Here is an 18,706-nt window from a genome sequence, read left to right on the forward strand (position 1 = left end):
AAATTCTCTTCACAGAAATAATGGCAGAAAACTTCCCAAGCATGGGAAAAGAGCTTGACATACAGATAAGAGAGGCATATAGGACTCCAAATAGCACTGATCAAAAAAAAATCTACACATAGGCATATAATTGTTAAGATTGCAGAAACTCAACAGAACAACAAAGTTCTACAAGCAGTTAGAGAAAAGAAACAAATCATGTACAAAGGAAAGCCCATCAGAATCACAGCAGATTTCTCAACACAAACCATCAAGGCAAGAAGAGCTTGGAGTGACATATTCCAAGGCCTAAAAGAAAACAGCCTCCAACCCAGATTGATGTACCCTGCAAAACTATCGTTCAAAATGGATGGAGAAATAGGATACTTTCATGACAAAGAGCACCTCAGGAACTTCGTGAATACCAGACCAGCACTCCAAAGAATTTTACACAATAGCCTAGGAACAGACACTGAGGATCACAACCCCAGGAAGCAAAGCAGAAGGAACCCATCTGGCATGACAAGAAATTAAATGGAAAGGGGGAGAACCCAACAAAAAGAAAAACTCATGGCAATGACAAGTCAATACGTTTCAGTTATAACCATCAATGTTAATGGTCTCAATTCACCAATCAAAAGAAATGGACTGGCAGAATGGGTCAAGAAGCAAAATCCAACAATATGCTGCAGACAAGAAACACACTTAATTCAAAAGGAAACTCATAGACTGAAAGTTAAAGGGTGGAAAACAATACTCCATGTGACAGGAACCCAAAAAAAACCAGGAGTAGCTATCCTCTTTGCAGATCAAGTAGATTTCAAAACAACACTGGTTAAGAGAGATGAAGGACATTACATCCTTGTAAAGGGAAGAATCCAAGAGGAAGAGATGACAATCATAAATATCTATGCACCAAACACTAGTGCACCCAACTATATAAAACAAATACTAACACACATGAAAAGTCATATATGCACTAATACAATTGTAGTGAGGGACCTCAACACCCCACTGTCACAAATAGATAGATCAACTAGACTAAACATATGTAATGAAATACTAGAACTCAATCGAACTATTGAACAAATGAGCTTAACAGATGTTTACAGAGTCTTCCACCCCACAAAATCAGAATACACATTCTTCTCAGCTGCACATGGGTCATTCTCCAAAATAGACCTCATACTCACACATAGAACATGTTTAAGTAAGTGCAAAGGAATTGAAGTTATCCCCTGTATATTGTCAGACCACAGTGTGATGAAATTGGAGATCCACAGCAAAGGAAACTCGAAAAATTTCATAAACATGTGGAAACTGAACAACACACTTCTGAATAACCAATGGGTCACAGAGGAAATTAAAGAAGAAATCAGACAGTTCCTTCGATTAAATGACAATGACAATACAACATATCAGAATCTATGGGACACAATGAAAGCAGTCTTACGAGGGAAATTCATAGCAGTGAATACGCATATTAGGAAAACAGAATGAGCCCAATTAAACAACCTGATGCTCAACCTCAAGCTTCTAGAAGAAGACGAGCAGGACAACCCCAAAGCTCATACAAGGGAGGAAATTATAACAATCAGAGGAGAAATCAATGCAATGGAGACGAAGAGAATGATACAAAAAATCAATGAAGCCAAGAGTTGGTTCTTCAAAACAATCAACAAAATTGACAAACCCTTAGCCAACCTTATCAGAAAAAGGAAAGAAAAGGCCCAAATCCATGCAATTAGGAAAGAAAGGGGTGAAATGACAACAGACCCAGCAGAAATCCAGAGGATCATCAATACCTACTTCCAGAACCTATACGCCAATAAGATGGACAACACAGAAGAAATGGACAGATTCCTAGATATATATGAATTACCAAAGTTGAACGAAGAAGACCTAAAAATTCTGAACAACCCAATATCAACCAATGAAATTGAAAATGTAATTAAAAGCTTATCAACTAAGAAAAGCCCCGGTCCTAATGGCTTCACTGCTGAATTCTACAAGACATTTAGAGAGGAACTGCTGCCACTACTGTTTAAACTCTTCAGTGAAATTGAATGGGAAGCAATACTCCCAAATTCATTCCTGGAAGCAAGCATCACCTTGATCCCCAAAGCAGAGAAAGACCCAACCGCAAAGGAGAACTATAGGCCAATCTCACTAATGAACATAGATGCAAAAATCCTTAATAACATACTGGCAAACAGAATGCAGAAGATCACCAAGAAGATCATACACCCTGATCAAGTGGGATTCAGCCCAGGGATGCAGGGATGGTTCAATATACGAAAACCAATCAATGTAATACACTATATCAATAGAGCCAAGGACAAAAACCATATGATTATCTCCATAGATGCAGAAAAAGCATTTTGACAACATCCAACATGCATTTATGATAAAAACCCTACAAAAATTGGAATAGATGGTCTCTACCTCAAACTGATAGAAGCCATCTATGAAAAATCAACAGCTAATATCATATTAATTGGTCAAAAACTGAAATCCTTCACACTCAAATCAGGAACAAGACAAGGATGTCCACTATCACCACTCTTGTTCAATATAGTTCTGGAAACATTAGCCACTGCAATTAGACAAGAGAAAGAAATAAAAGGAATAAAGATAGGAAATGAAGAAGTCAAATTGTCATTATTTGCAGATGACATGATACTCTATATAGAAGACCCCAAGAACTCCACCAAAAGTCTTCTAGACTTAATAACCAAATTCAGTCAAGTAGCTGGTTACAAGGTCAACACACAAAAATCAATAGCTTTCATCTACACCAATGACAGACTCACTGAGAGACAAATAGGGCAAATAATTCCTTTCACAATAGCATCCAAAAAACTGAAATACCTAGGAATCAACCTAATGAAAGAAATCAAAGACCTCTTCTCTGAAAACTATGGCACTCTGAATAAGAGAGATTGAAGATGATAGCAGAAAATGGACAGACATCCCCTGCTCCTGGGTAGGATGGATTAATATAGTGAAAATGGCCATACTTCCAAAACTGCTATATAGATTTAATGCAATTCCAATTGAGATCCCAGCAGCATACTTCACAGACCTTGAGAAAACAATCCAAAAATTCATTTGGAACAAGAAGAGACCCAGAATAGCAAAAGCAATTCTAGCTAACAGAGACATGGCTGGGGGTATCACAATCCCCAACCTGCAACACTACTACAAAGCTACTGTGATAAAAACAGCATGGTACTGGCAAAGAAACAGACTTGAGGACCAGTGGAACTGATTAGAAGATGCACAAACAACTACAGAGGCACTCAGCCATCTCATCTTCGACAAAGGAGCCAAACACCCTCCCTGGAGGAAAGATAGCCTCTTTAATAAATGGTGCTGGAAAAATTGGGCTTCAACTTGCCAAAGATTAAAACTAGACCGGTATCTCTCACCATGCACTAAGCTAAAATCAAAATGGATTAAAGATCTAAATATTAAAATAGAAACTCTCAACCAGTTGGAACAGAGGTTAGGTAGAACCCTTGAAGACATCGGTATAGGAAAAGATTTTATGAACAAAACCTCAGTTGCCTGTGAACTAGCACAAACACTCAACAAGTGGGATCTCTTCTTATTAAAAGGCTTCTGCACAGCAAGAGAAACCACCAGCAGTGTGAAGAGACAACCCACAATGTGGGAAAAAATCTCCACCTGCTCTTCCTCAGACAAAGGTCTACTATCTCAAATCTATAAAGAACTTAAAAAGATCAGACCTCCCAAATTTAAAGACCCAATCAAAAAATGGGCAGCTAAAATGAACAGACATTTCTCAGATAAAGAAGTAGAAATAGCAAATAAATACACGAAAAAATGTTCAACATCACTGGTCATTCAAGAGATGCAAATGAAAACAATGCTGAGATTCCACTTCACTCCAGAAAGAATGGCTGCCATCATGAAATCAACCAATAACCAAGGCTGGCGGGGCTGTGGGGAAAGAGGAACCCTGCTCCACTGCTGGTGGGAGTGTAGACTGGTGCAAGCACTGTGGAAATCAGTATGGAGATACCTCAAAGAACTAGGACTGGAAGTCCCATTTGACCCCGCTATTCCACTGCTGGGGATCTTCCCCAAAGAATTAAAAGAATCATACCAAATTGATATATGTGCACCCATGTTCATAGCAGCACAGTTTGTAATAGCTAAAACTTGGAAACAGCCCAAATGCCCATCAATTGGAGACTGGATCAAGAAAATGCGGATTTTTAAAAATGGAGTACTACTCAGCCATAAAAAATAAGAAATTAGAGACATTTACAGCTAAGGGGATGCACATTGAGGTGACACTCTTAAGTGAAATAAATAGGACACACATGTATAAATACCGAATAGCTTCTCTGGTGTGAGAAACTGAAAGTGTAAATAAGGACTAAAATATATAATGGGTAATGTGAAATAGGAAGAAAAGGGGCAAAGGGGAAGGAAGTGGGAGGGGTAGGGGAAAGGAAAGAAAGGTATAGAATTAATATGAGAAAATGGAAAAATAGGAACAAAATCTTTGTAAATAGAGAGGAATGGAGGGGTTGAAGGGAGGTGTGGGCAAGGGTGAAAAATAAGAACCAAGAGAGACTATGTAAAGGTGCAAATTTCCAATGATGAATGTCATTATACTGTACACCTAAAATGTACCAATGATTAGAATGAATAATTGATAATGTAAAATAGGAAGAAAAGGTCCAAAGGGGTAGGGGTAGTGGGAGGGGCTGGGGAAAGGAAAGAAGGGAAAGCAAAAATGATGAGAAATGGAAAAAATGGAAATAAAGTCTTTGTAAATAGGGAAGGGTGGAGGGGGGAAGGGAGGGCTAGGAATGGGGAAAAAATAAGAAGCAAGATGCATTATGTCTTTACAATTCCCAATGAGAAATGTAATTGTGTTGTATACCTACAATGTACCAATAAAAAATTTAATAAAGAAAAATGGTTAGAAGTACCCTGGCCTATACCCAATAGTTACCCAACAGTAACATCTTCATCAAGCCCCTATCTTCACCTCATCCTAACAGTTTAAAATGTCTCTGGACATCATGAGTTATCTTGTAAGTCAATAACACCCCTTTTCTTTTTCTTTTTGGTGCTCAGGATAGAACCCAGGACCTTGAGCATTCAAGGCAAGCTCACAAGCTCCCTACCACTTCACACAAGTTTCTTTATTTTTTTGTACCGGGAATTGAACTCGGGTCTTTGCGCTTTTGAGGCAGGCGGTAGAACCACTGAGCTAAATTCCCAGCCCACAAGTTTCTTCTTAACCATCCTTTAAAAGCATGTATGAGATATAAAATAATCTGAATGATGGTAACTTTGTGAGCCAAGTCTAGAAAATACTGTATATCAAGTAATCTCAAGGCTCTAATCCCTCTTCTGCTATTAAATTTATTTACACAGATCCTACTATATTTTTTCAGATTAGTTTCCCCCCAACTAAACAAATCTGTAATAATGCCTAAGATTATCCCTTCTAAGAGGTTAAGCTCTTTTAAAACAGTAGACAATGAAAAACGAAAGTCAATAGTCTCTGTCTTCAAGGAGTCAAATGCTAGCAGAGGCAAACATAAAAAATATATCAGTATAAGCTCTGTGCTGTCTGGTTGATGGTACTTTCTTAACTGGAAAGACTTTCTTACTTATTACCTAACACAGTTACCCATGGAAGACCACTTGTCAAATACATAAATACCACAACATACACACACACACACACGATGCTATATGGAGTAAAGGTAGTGTAACAGAAGCAATAACAAACATCTCTGAAGAAGTAATATTACAGCTAGGAAGAAAAGAGGAAGGCATTTTATATTTTCATAGAAAGGACAATCTATGTCAAGCGCTGTTATCTATAAAAGTAACAGGACATATGGAAAATGCTGAGTATTTTGTAGTGGATATACCCAGTTGGAGTGATGAGAAAAGAAGCTGGAAAAGAATACCAGATCCAGTGGTAAATATTCCTAAAGGTCACAAAGTGTGGATATAAGTGTGTTTAGAGAACATGCATTTCACACCTAGTACGACAGTCTGTCTAGGCAAAAACAAGGATGTGAATTAAAGTTATGTTATTATAGAAGGAAAGAGGCAAACTGCTTTTAGGGAGAAGAAACAATTCTTAACTCACTGATGAAAGAAGGATAAGATGACTGAATAAGATGACATTAACAAAGAAAATCTATAATAGAAATGGTCAATATCTGAAATGGAATGGGGAATAAAGCAAAACAAAATTAGATTACTAATTCTCATTTTGTTGGCCTCAAACTTTCCAAAGTGCTAAATGTAATACAAGAATCCTTATGAAAGAGTAACAGCTAAATCAGAGCTATTTAGCAAACACAAAGAGGAATAATTTAGATTTAAGGAACACAACAGTATCAATTTTATGTTTTAGGTATCTCTAGTAATTCCAGTAGCTCTTTTTTTGTTTGTGGTACTGGTACTTTAGACATTTATGAAATATTACTTTAAAAATTATTCCAATTCTTTGAAATGCCTAAGTTTTTACATATTTCATGAATTATTACCATGTCTGTTTTCCTCAAATACTAAAAAAAATTTTGTTTGCAGTCCTAGGGACTGTACACACAAGCTTCACATTGATCTACATCCCCAATCTTTTTAAAATTTTTTCTTTTGAGACAGCATTTCACTAAATTCCTAAGATGCCCAAGCTGAGCTCAAAATTGTAATCGCTTGCCTCAGCATCCCATAGTGCTGGGATTATAGGTATGTGCCATACCAGGCCATATTAAATATTTTAACATCTAATAGATTCTGAACAGAATATTACTACCTCATTTAACTATGCCATCAAATGAGATGAAAAATACTAAATGTAATACACTTCTTAAATGAATTCAGGTTACAATTCCTAATTATAAAACTCAAACTTTTATATAAAAATTAGTAAAATATAAAACATTTGAAGGTAACTGAACATATCAAAGTGTACATATCAAATCAATATTACTATAAAAGGTGTAAAGGAATAAAAACAGATTAAAAATATAAAAGAAAAAGACATTATGCCTAAAAGCAAGAAATAACTTAGAAAATTTAAGCCAATTCACTTGAGTCAATAGTATCAAACTCTTAAATATTTACCTATTCATAAGAGTAAATATTCTTATAACTTATAAATACATTTGTTTGGGAGGTGAATATATATTTACAAATAACAGGAGACAAATTCACAAAAAAATTAGTAAACCTGATGTATTTTAACTTTTATGTCTTATCTCCTCCAATTCCCTTTACGTAGTCAAAGTCCTTGGATATAAGTACTGTACAAAGAGATACATGTTATTCTAGTGGGAAGATACAGTCTAGTGGGAAGGAGGAAAAGCACATTCTAGGCAAAGGAAATAAATTCACAATATGCAATTTTGAACAATGTCAGGTAGGACATAAGGTATGTGGGAAGGAATAAAGAGCTATGGCAGTAGGCTACAAAAGATTTCATAATGAATCTGATCTTCATCCTTATGGGTCACTTGTTTTCAAACTGTATAGAGTCTAAAGAGCTTGAATAGTACGAAAAAGAGTTGATGTTTGAAGGGTCCACTCATTTATTGATTCATTATCTACTGACTACCTAATAACTACAGGTACTGTTCTTGACAGTGACTACAATAGATAAACACCACTGAAATCACGGAGCTTACATTTTAACAGTGGGAGAGAGAAAAAAAATTACATAAATATCACATAGATTAGAAGGTGACAAGCACTACTAAGATAAAGAAAAATGCATGCCTGTAATCCCAGCTACTTAGGAGACAAAGAGGGTCCCAAGTTCGAAGTCAGTCTGGACAACCTAGTAAGAACCTGCCTCAAACTAAAACTTAAAAATGACTGGGGAGATAGAGCCCTTGCCTAGTTCAATGTCCAGTACAGGAGAAAAGAAAAGAAGGAACAAAACAGGGCAGGGAGAATGAGAAGGATGAAGAGAAGAAAGAGAGGAAAGCAGAGGAGAAGAGAGGAGAGCAGAAAAGAGCATATGAGAGGAGAAAAAAGGAAGGAAAAAAGGAAGAAGAAAGGTAGGTTGGTTAGTGGGGGAGATCTACCTCATCAAAAAGTGAATATCCGACCAAAGACTTCAGGGATTTAAGAAACAAACCATGCATGTAGTTGTGTATAGAGTAGAAATGGTAAAGCAAAAGAAAACAGAGAAAGACCATATAGGAGATGTTCAAATTGCCTGGGAAAAGAAAGGATAATTTATTCTGTTTTTACATGGAATAATCAGAGCCATCATATGACTTTCTCTCTCCATTCATCTAGGAACCCAGAGATACTTTACGGTCTCTTCAGAAAAAGCAGTTTCTACAATTGCTTCCTCAAAAATCTATTTTCTCTCAAAATATTCTAAAGAAAGCATTACTTCCACTGAGGGAAGACATGTAAGTGCACAGAAACAACTCTCTGTTAATATCTTACAAAGAAATTAAGTACAAGTCAGTTGTTTGAAATGAGCCCAATGACAACATATTTTTAACCTGGGTAAAAAAACAAAACAAGTAGTGCCATCCCCAGCACAGAGGAAGTGAACATTCCGGGCCGTGTACCGACCCCACCCCCACCCCTGGGCCTGAGAAAGTAAGCCTTGCCTGCGCCAGCAACAACCCAGCTCCCCCCACCACTGAAACAAGAAGACACACAAACAAGTCTCAAAACCAGATTTCCAGATCACCTAAAGCAACCCCAAAGGGGAAATAAGATAGAAAAATATGATACTTAACCACCTAGACTCTCTGAACTGGCAACAAAAGAGGATCTGGAAAAAATAAAATCAGAAATAATTTCTCACATAACAACAGAGATTGTGCCCATAGTGCAAGACATGATTAATAAATCTAGACAGGACACAGATAAAAAAATAGAGGAGCTAAGGAACATGACGGAATCCCAACACAGGAAACAAATGGAATCTATAAAACAGATGCAAACAGATTTCCAGATTAAAAACTCCACTGAAAGTTTACACAGCAGAATGAGCCAACGTGAAGAAAGAATTTCAGATACAGAAGATAAGATTGCAATTAGTGACCAGGAAAAGAAAAATTGCTTTAACATAGTAAGGAACCACGAGAAATCAATCCAGCAGCTGGCTAGACGATACAAAGAATAACATAAGACTGATCAGAGTTAACGAAACAGGAGAACGTGCAGATCACATACAAAAACTATTCACACAACTGATGGCAGAAAACTTCCCAAGCAGGGGAACAGAACGTGATATACGGATAAGGGAGGCATATAGGACTCCAACTAGCCTTGATCAAAAAAAATCTACACATAGGTATGTAATAGTTAAGATTCCAGAAACTCAACAGAAGAACACAATTCTACACGCAGTTAGAGAAAAGAAACAAATCATATACAAAGGAAAGCCCATCAGAATCACAGCAGACTTCTCAATGCAAACCCTCAAGGAGCTTGGAGTGATGTATTTCAACCCTTAAAGGAAAATAGCCTCCAACCCAGACTGATGTACCCTGCAAAACTATCTTTCAAAATTGATGAAGAAATCAGATACTTTAATGACAAAGAGCACCTTTAGGCACTTCATGAATACCAAACTAGCACTCCAAAGAATTTTACACAATATCCTAGGAACAGACAATGAGGATCACAACCACAGGAAGCACAGCAGAATGAATCCATCAGGCACGACAAGAAATTAAACACAAAAGGGGAGATTCCAACAAAAAGAAAAAATCATGACAATGACAAGTCAATACACATCAGTTATAACCATCAATGTTAATGGTCTCCATTCAACAATCAAAAGAAATAGACTGGCAAAAGAAGCAAGATCCAAACAATATGCTGCATTACAAGAAACACACTTAATTCACAAAGAAACTCATAGGCTGAAAGTTAAAGGGTGGAAAACAATACTCCATGTGACAGGAACCCGAAAAAAAGCAGAAGTAGCTTTCCTCTTTGCAGATCAAGTCAACTTCAAACCAACACTGACTAAGAGAGACAAAGAAGGACACTACATCCTTGTAAAGGAAACAATCCAACAGGTAGAGGTGACAATCATAAACACATATGCACCAAACACTAGTGCGGCCAAGTATATAAAACAAATACTAACAGACATGAAAAATCAAATAAGCACTAATAAAATAGTACTGGGGGACCTCAATACCCCATATCACAAACAGATAGATCAACTAGACAAAAATATAAACCACGAAATACTACAACTCAATTGAACTCTTGAACAAAGGAACTTAACAGATTTTTACAGAGTGTTCCACCCCACAAAATCAGAATACATATTCTTTTCAGCTGCACATGGGTCATTCTCCAACACAGACCACATACTCGCTCCAAGAACATGTGTAAGTAACTGCAAAGGAATTGAAGTTATCCCCTGCATATTATCAGACCATAGTGTGATGAAACTGATCAATAACAAAAGAAACTGCAAAAATTTCATAAACACATGAAAAGTGAACAACACACTTCTGAATAACCAATGGGTCACAGAGGAAATTAAAGAAAAAAAACCAGTTCCTACAACTAAATCACAATGACAATACAATATATTGGAATCTATGGGACACAATGAAAGCAATCTTAAGAGGGAAATTCATAGCAATGAATATTCACATTAAGAAAACAGAGCGAGCCCAATTAAACAAACTGATGCTGAACCTCAAGCTTCTAGAACAAGAAGAGCAAGAGAAACCCAAAGCTCATACAAGGGAGGAAATTATAAAGATCAGAGAAGAAAGTAATGCAATGGGGACTAAGAGAATGATATGAAAAATTAATGAAGCCAAGAGTTGGTTCTTCTAAAGAATAAACAAAATTGACAAACCCTTAGCCAACCTTATCAGAAAAGGGAAAGAAAAGGCCCAAATCCATGCAATTAGGAAAGAAAAGGGTGAAATGACAACAGACCCAGCAGAAATCCAGAGGATCATCAATACCTACTTCAAGAACTTACATGCCAATAAGATGGACAACACAGAAGAAATGGACAGATTCCTAGATACATATGAATTTACCAAAGTTGAATGAAGGAAACCTAAAAATTCTAAACAACCCAATATCAATCAATGAAATTGAAAAAGTAGTTAAAAACTTACCAACTAAGAAAGGCCCAGGTCCTGATGACCTCACTGCTAAATTCTAGAAGACATTGAGAGAGAAACTACTGCTACTACTGTTTAAACTCTTCAATGAAGTTGAAAGGGAAGCAATACTCCCAAATTCATTCCTGGAAGCAACCATCACCTTGATCCCCAAAGCAGAAAAAGACCCAACCAAAAAAAGAGAACTATAGGCCAATCTCACTAATGTACATAGATGCAAAAATCCTTAATAAGATACTGGCAAATAGAATGCAGAAGATCATCAAGAAGATCATCCACCCTGACCAAGTGGGATTCATCCCAGGAATGCAGGGATGGTTCAACATACCCAAATCAATCAATGTAATACACTATATCAATAGAGCCAAGGACAAAAACCATATGAGAATCTCAATAGATGCAGAAAAGGCATTTGACAAAATCCAACACGCATTTACGACAAAAACACTACAAAAAATTGGAATAGATAGTCTCTACCTCAATCTGATAAAAGCCATCTATGAAAACAAAAAAGTCAAACTGTCATTATTTGTAGATGACATGATACTCTATATAGAAAACCCCAAGGGCCGAGGATTTAGCTCAGCGGTTTCGCCACCTCCTACGCAAGCGCAAGGACCCGAGTTCAATCCCCGGTACCAAAAAAAAAAAAAGAAAACCCCAAGAACTCCACCAAAAGTCTCCTAGACTTAATAATCAAATTCAGTAAGGTACGTGGATACAAGGTCAACACACAAAAATCAATAGCTTTCCTCTACATGAACAACAGACTCACTGAGAGAGATATAGGACAAACAATTCCTTTCACAATAGCATCCAAAAAACTGAAATACCTAGGAATCAACCTAATAAAAGAAATCAAAGACCTCTTCTCTGAAAACTATAGCACTCTGAAAAGAGTGATTGAAGACGATATCAGAAAATAGAAAGACATCCCTTGCTCCTGGGTAGGAAGAATCAACATAGTGAAAATGGCCATAGTTCCAAAACTATCATATAGATTCAATGCAATATCAACTGAAATCCCAGCACCATACTTCATGGACCTTGAGAAAACAATCCAAAAATTCATTTGGAACAAGAAGACCTAGAATAGCAAAAGCAAGTCTAGGCAACAGAGTAATGGCAGAGGGGTATCACAACCCCCAACTTGAAACTATACTACAAAGCTACTGTGATAAAAACAGCATGGTACTGGCAAAGAAACAGACCTGAGGACCAGTGGAATACATTAGAAGATGCAGAAATAACACCAGACACACTCAGCCACCTCATCTTCGACAAAAGGGCCAAACACCCTCACTGGAGGAAAGATAGCCTCTTTAATAAATGAATGGTGCTGGAAGAATTGGGTTTCAACTTGCCAAAGATTAAAACTAGACCTATATCTCTCACCATGCACTAAACTAAAATCGAAATGGATTAAAGATCTAAATATAAAAACAGAAATGCTCAATCAGCTGGAACAGAGGTTACGTAGAACTTATTTTTTTTTTTGTACTGGGGATCGAACTCAGGATCTTCCACTTGCGAGGCAGGTGGAGGCACCACTGAGCTAAATCCCCAGTCTCTAGGTAGAACTCTTGGAAACATTGGTGCAGGAAAAGATTTTATGAACAAAATCTCAGTTGCCTGTGAACTAGCACAAACAATCAACAAGTAGGATCTCTTCTTATTAAAAAGCTTCTGCACAGCAAGAGAAACCACCAACAGTGTGAAGAGACAACCCACAATGTAGGAAAAAATTTTCACCTGCTGTTCCTCGGACAAAGGTCTGGTATCTTGAATCTATAAAGAACTTAAAAAAATCAGACCCCCAAATTTAAAGACCCAATCCAAAAATGGGCATCTGAAATGAACAGACATTTCTCAGACAAAGTAGAAATAGCACATAAACATATGAAAAAATGTTCAACATCACTGGTCATTCAAGAGATGCAAATGAAAACAACGCCCAGATTCCAGCTCACTCCAGAAAGAATGGCAGCTATCATTAAATGAACCAATAACAAATGCTGGTGGGGATATGGGGAAAGTGAAACACTGCTTCACTGCTGGTGGGAGTATAGACTGGTGTAACCACTGTGGAAATCAGTATGGAGATACCTCAAAGAACTAGGACTGGAAATCCCACTTGACCCAGCTATTCCACTGCTGTGTATCTTCCCCAAAGAATTAAAAGAATCATACCACAGTGATATATGCACACCCATGTTCACAGCAGCACAATTTGTAATAGCTAAAACTTGGAAGCAGCCCAATTCCCCATCCACTGGAGACTGGATAAACAAAATGTGTTTTTTTAATAAATGGAGTACTACTCAGCCATAAAAAATGAGAAATTAGAAACATTTACAGCTAAATGGATGCACATTGAGGCAATACTCTTAAGTGAAATAAATACGACACACATGTGTAAATACCAAATAGTTTCTCTAGTGTGAGAAACTGTAAGTAAGGACTAAAAGGTATAACAGATAATGTGAAATAGGAAGAAAAGGGGCAAAGGGGGAGGGGAAGTGAGGGGTAGGGGAAAGAAAAGAAAGGAATGGAATATGAGAAAATGAAAAAATGGAAACAAAGTCTTTGTAAAAAGGGAGGGATGGAGGGGTCGAAGGGAGGGGAGGGGGAGGGGGAAAAATAAGACTCAAGAGAGATTATGTAAAGGTTCAAATTTCCAATGATGAATGTCATTATATTGTATACCTAAAAGGTACCAATAAAATTAATTTTTAAAAAACCAAAAACAAACAAACAGAAAAACAATTCTGCTGAGCATAGTGGTGCATGCCTGGAATCCCAGCCCTTGGAAGGCTAAGACAGGAGAACTGCTTCAAATTTGAGGCCATCCTGAACTATACAGTGCATTCAAGGCTATTCTGAACTATATTGTGAGACCCTGGCTCAAAAACAAAAACAAAAATTGACTTCATTTCTAATTTTTAAAATTTCCACTTTAAATGAAAATGTAGAGTGCCATCTCAGAAAAAAAGTCCCATCTTCATATTCTATTTCTTGCACATTTCTTTCTCTACCCTGTTCAGGGTTATTAAAGACAATTACTCATACTGTTTACCAGTCTCTTACTCCCATTTTAAAAATATACATTAGCTAACTTTTCTGCACAATTTAGCAAAAATGTGTCAAAGCCTCAAAAATGTACATGCCCTTTGAGCTAGAAATTCTATGTCTAAGATTTCTAAAGAAATGAGAGAATTTATTTTAAAATTTAGAAAACTCAGAGGAAATATTTATAGTAGTGAAAAAAACCCCAGAATAAATATAAAAGTTTAGTAATGGATTCATAAAATAATTAAAAGAAAAGTCTATTCTGCAAATATACAACGCTTAATAGCAATCAACTAACCACTGACAGCCCTCTTTGGTCAACTGTGGGACTTCCTCTTCTACGTAGCTTGTAAATGTTGGAGCACCATGTACTGTGCCCCAATTTTAGGGTTCTTTCTCTCCTCATATCTAGTACTTTGGCTTTAGGTGACATATATACGCTATAACCTACCTTATGTTTATCTCCAGCTATGTCCATCTCCATTATTACCATCTTTACCTAAGCCAATATAATTTCTCATCTGCTCTCACTACACTACTGACCCCTAATTAATTCTCAAAAACAAGCCTGACTTATTCTCTTACTTAGAACCTAAGTTTCCCTTCAAACTTCCAATAAAGTCCAAACTTTTAATCACAGCCTGTAACATTCTATGCAACTTGGCCTCTATTCCCTCAACTAATCTCTCACAAATTTTCTCCAACCACACAGGCCTTCCTTCAGTTCCTTCAATATGCCAAGTCAATTACCACCTTACAGCCTTTTCATCCTATCTGGAATGATCTTGGCTTAAGCTGCCTTCTTATTCACACCCGCCCTTAAATATTTCCTATTCAGATCTCAAGTTAAAAGCCAGCCTGGGTTAGTGAGTCCCTGTTTCAAAAAGGGCTGAGGATATAGCTTAGTGTGAACATGTGAAGACCCTGGGCTCAATCCTCAGTATCACAAAAAAGAAAGAAGTTAAAAAAAAAAAGTTGTCTCTTCAGAGGCTTTTCCCATCCAGTATGAAACAGGTACCATCCTAACCAATTTTAGTTCTCTATGGAACATACCTGATAATATTTTCTTTGCAGTTCTGGGGATTGAACCCAGTGCTTTCTCACTGAGCCCAATCCAGCCTTTTTATAAAATGTTTTTATATCTTGAGAGGATTCACTAAATTGCCAAGGCTGGGCTCAAACAGCAATTCTGCCTCCATCTCCAAGTGTGTTGAAATTATAGACAGGCACTACCACAAAGGCATCCAATGCACTTTTAGTTATACTTTTATGTTTGCTTATGTTGTTTTAGTATGTATTTCTATCCTAGCACATAAACTCCTTAACATCAAAGGGCTTGACTTGTTCACTGTAATGTTCAAAAACTTGATATCAACTATGCATTCTATAAGGATGTAGTACTATAATAAGTCTTTTGTCAAAATTTAAAAAAATACAAAAAGCTTATTTATTTCAAAATAATTGTTTACCTTTAAGAAAGGAATGACTTCTTTCATAATTGCTTTAATTTGCCGGTCCAGCTGCTGAGTATCAATTCTAGGACATGGAACAGTAGAAACTTCACTTACAGGTTGTTGTGAACCATGATTTTCAATAATGGGAGTTTCTGTTTTTTAAGAAAAATGATATATTAGCATAAAAAAAACCCTATGACATTATACACCCACAACTGTGCAAAATTGTAAAGAAGTTATAATAATTTTATGTTAAAGTAATACAAAGGGAAAATTTATGTAGTTTTAGAAGTCCTAAAAAGTAAAAGAAAGCATTAATAAAACCACTATGATAAATCAAGTAGGGCTTTTATTTTGTATATGCAACTAAGATTACTACTGCTAATCAATCCATAACACACCTTCTAAATTATTAACTATAGTGGTAGCAGCAGCAGTTCCTTCATCCTCAACAACCCTGCAGGTGCATCTCACATTTGAATTACTTTCAGCTTCAGTCTTCATACGCTCATATTCTCTCATTCTTGCTAATGCTTGATCTAAGTGAATCACGGTGTTACCTGGATTTGGAACAGAAATATTTCTACAATATGTAAAAGCAAACTTTTTCATGTATTTCTTAAAAAAAAAGTAGGACCTTCATTTTCAGAGAACTGAAGTAACTTAGCTAAGGTTTCATAGCCAGTTAAAATGTAGGAGCAGAGATTCGCACTATGGAGCCCATGTTTATTTTATTTTGATTTTTTGTTTTGTTTTGTTTTTTTGGTACCAGGTATCGAACTTGGGACCTTGTGCCTGCGAGGCAGGTACTGGAACCACTGAGCTAAATCCCCGGCCCCCCATGTTTATTTTAGTACACCACATTGTTTCATATAAACAGGAAAAAGAAAATAAATTAAAAAATATCACACAAATGCTGAGGAAAACAATTCAACCTAAGAGAAGCAAATAAGGTAAGAAAAAGGCCTAGGACTATTAATGAGATTTCCCAATTCTATGTCCACTTCACCTAGTGGTAAGGTATTTTAGGAGAGAAAAAAGAAGAAAAAAACAGAGGGACAACTGACGAGGGTAAAGGTTGCCCACAAGAATAATTTTTCTCCATAATGGGATGAGCTTAGTATAGGCCTGACAGATTTTTACTCAGAATGGAGATAGAACTTAGTCCTCAATAATCAGGACAGGCAAAAAGACTTCAATTGTTTTGATAAAGTAGACACCTAAGGCTTGGGCCTTTTCTTTTTTGGAGTGGAAAAGTGCCTTTGAAATTATTTAAATTTTATCATACAAACATTAAAATGAGACATTAGAATATTTTACCAACTAAGTGCCTGGGAGATCAGAATGACTGCATACATCTTCTGACAGGCCATAGCCCGGGAAATGTATCAGCTATCTATACATTTTTCTTTCCTCTAATTTCATTTCCAAATCTATAACTCAAGTTTTTTCTCCCATTGAGTTATACAACCCTCTAACCTTCATCTTATTCACTTATTACGTTTTATTACTCATGAAAAAAAAAGTGCAATGTGGCATACCTTACCTGGAGTTTTTACTACAGGCTATTTATCGTAAAAATTTGAGTTCTGACTCAAACCATACATTTTCACATTTTTATTAAAACTATGGATAAGGCCTGATTTGTTTTTCCCTATTAAGATTATCTCTTTTTTAAAATTTTGTGAGCTCCTATTATTCATGGTAGGAAGTTACATACACTTTTCCTGAGAACATAGCAGGTAGATAAGATCCCCACTTCCATAGCACCTGCAGAGGCATAAAGATTAGATGATTTGCCAACAGTCAAACAGTTAAGAATTCTGAATTTAGACTGACTGATAGATACACCCATGTTCTTTGAGCCACACATCCTTTCCAGCTGTTTTCTTATTCATGTAACAGAAAGAACTGTACTGATCAACTAAAAGTCATGTGCTATAATAAAAAAATTCTGCTTACCTAGATCATCTGTTGCAAAAGGCTCAAAATTTGAAGATACAGATATGACACTAGCATTATCAGCATCATTTTGCTCACTTATTTTATGCGTTTCTCTTTCAAAGTTCTTCTCAAAAGTTTCCTAAGATATAGTAAAATAAAGAAAAATCATTACTATTTATTTGAAACATGGCATAAATATTAAAGATCTAACAAAGAAACCATTTGCATAAAACTATACCTAAAAGAAATTCTTGTAAGTTATAAGTATTCCATCCAAAAACAACTGTGATATATCTAAAGTTATTAAAGGTTGAATGCAGACACAGAGAATATTAAAATATTAAGTAACCTTCCAGAACATTTGCCATTTTGTAGATAAAAATACACAACCAGATACTGATTAAAATTCTAAACCAACAAACATTTTAAATTACTTTAACATCTTCATGAACATTCCATCTCCAAATTCTAACAATATTTAGTACCTTATTATACTATTCTGTCTCATGTCTGAAGAAAACCATGACAGCTTGACAGCTTCACTCATTTTTAAAAACTACATTTTATTGAAATACAATTTACAATAATATACTCATTTTAAATGTACAATTTGTTGAGTTCCAACAAATGTATAGTCATGTAAGTTCCACTAAAGACCATTTTCATTAGCTCAGAAGTTCCTGCATACCCTTCGTAGAGTCAATCTCTACTATACCCCACTTATGTGATTTCTATCACTGTAGATCAACTTTGCTGATTCTAAGACCTTCATAAAAATGAAATCACATAGTATATTGAAGTTCTTTTTTTTTTGCTGATAGTATTCCCTTGTGTGGATATACCAGTCTGTTTATCCATTTACCTGTTGATGCTCCAATTTGAGGCTCTAATGACTAAAGATTTATGAACACTAGTACATAAGTATTTTTGTGGACATATGTTTTTATTTGATTCGGATGAATATAGTACCTAGAAAAGAAATTATTTGGTCACATGTCAAGTTTATGTTTAACTTTGTGAGAAACCTCCAAATTGCTTTCCAAAGTGATTGTGCAATTTTATGCACCTCCATCAGTGAGAACCAATTGTTCCACATTCTCACCAATACTTATTGTC

The 18,706-nt window shown here is 36.2% G+C and overlaps 1 protein-coding gene across 35 annotated transcripts in view; it reads right to left on the reverse strand.

Moving 5' to 3' along the window:
• The window catches only part of Pcm1 (pericentriolar material 1), a 107,367-nt gene that overhangs the window by 18,826 nt on the left and 69,835 nt on the right, over positions 1-18,706 (reverse strand). For all 35 annotated transcript variants that reach the window (XM_021265084.2, XM_087217173.1, XM_087217172.1 and 32 more), the window contains 3 exons: positions 17,609-17,729; positions 16,048-16,206; positions 15,662-15,798 (listed from right to left, as the gene is read on the reverse strand). In XM_021265084.2, the coding sequence (XP_021120743.2) occupies positions 15,662-15,798; positions 16,048-16,206; positions 17,609-17,729 (417 nt within the window). The remainder of the gene's footprint in view (positions 1-15,661; positions 15,799-16,047; positions 16,207-17,608; positions 17,730-18,706) is intronic.

Source organism: Heterocephalus glaber, unplaced genomic scaffold (genome assembly GCF_053883595.1).
Source record: "Heterocephalus glaber isolate CG9 unplaced genomic scaffold, H.glaber_assembly_v1.0 deba00001461, whole genome shotgun sequence".
Taxonomy (NCBI): domain Eukaryota; kingdom Metazoa; phylum Chordata; class Mammalia; order Rodentia; family Bathyergidae; genus Heterocephalus; species Heterocephalus glaber.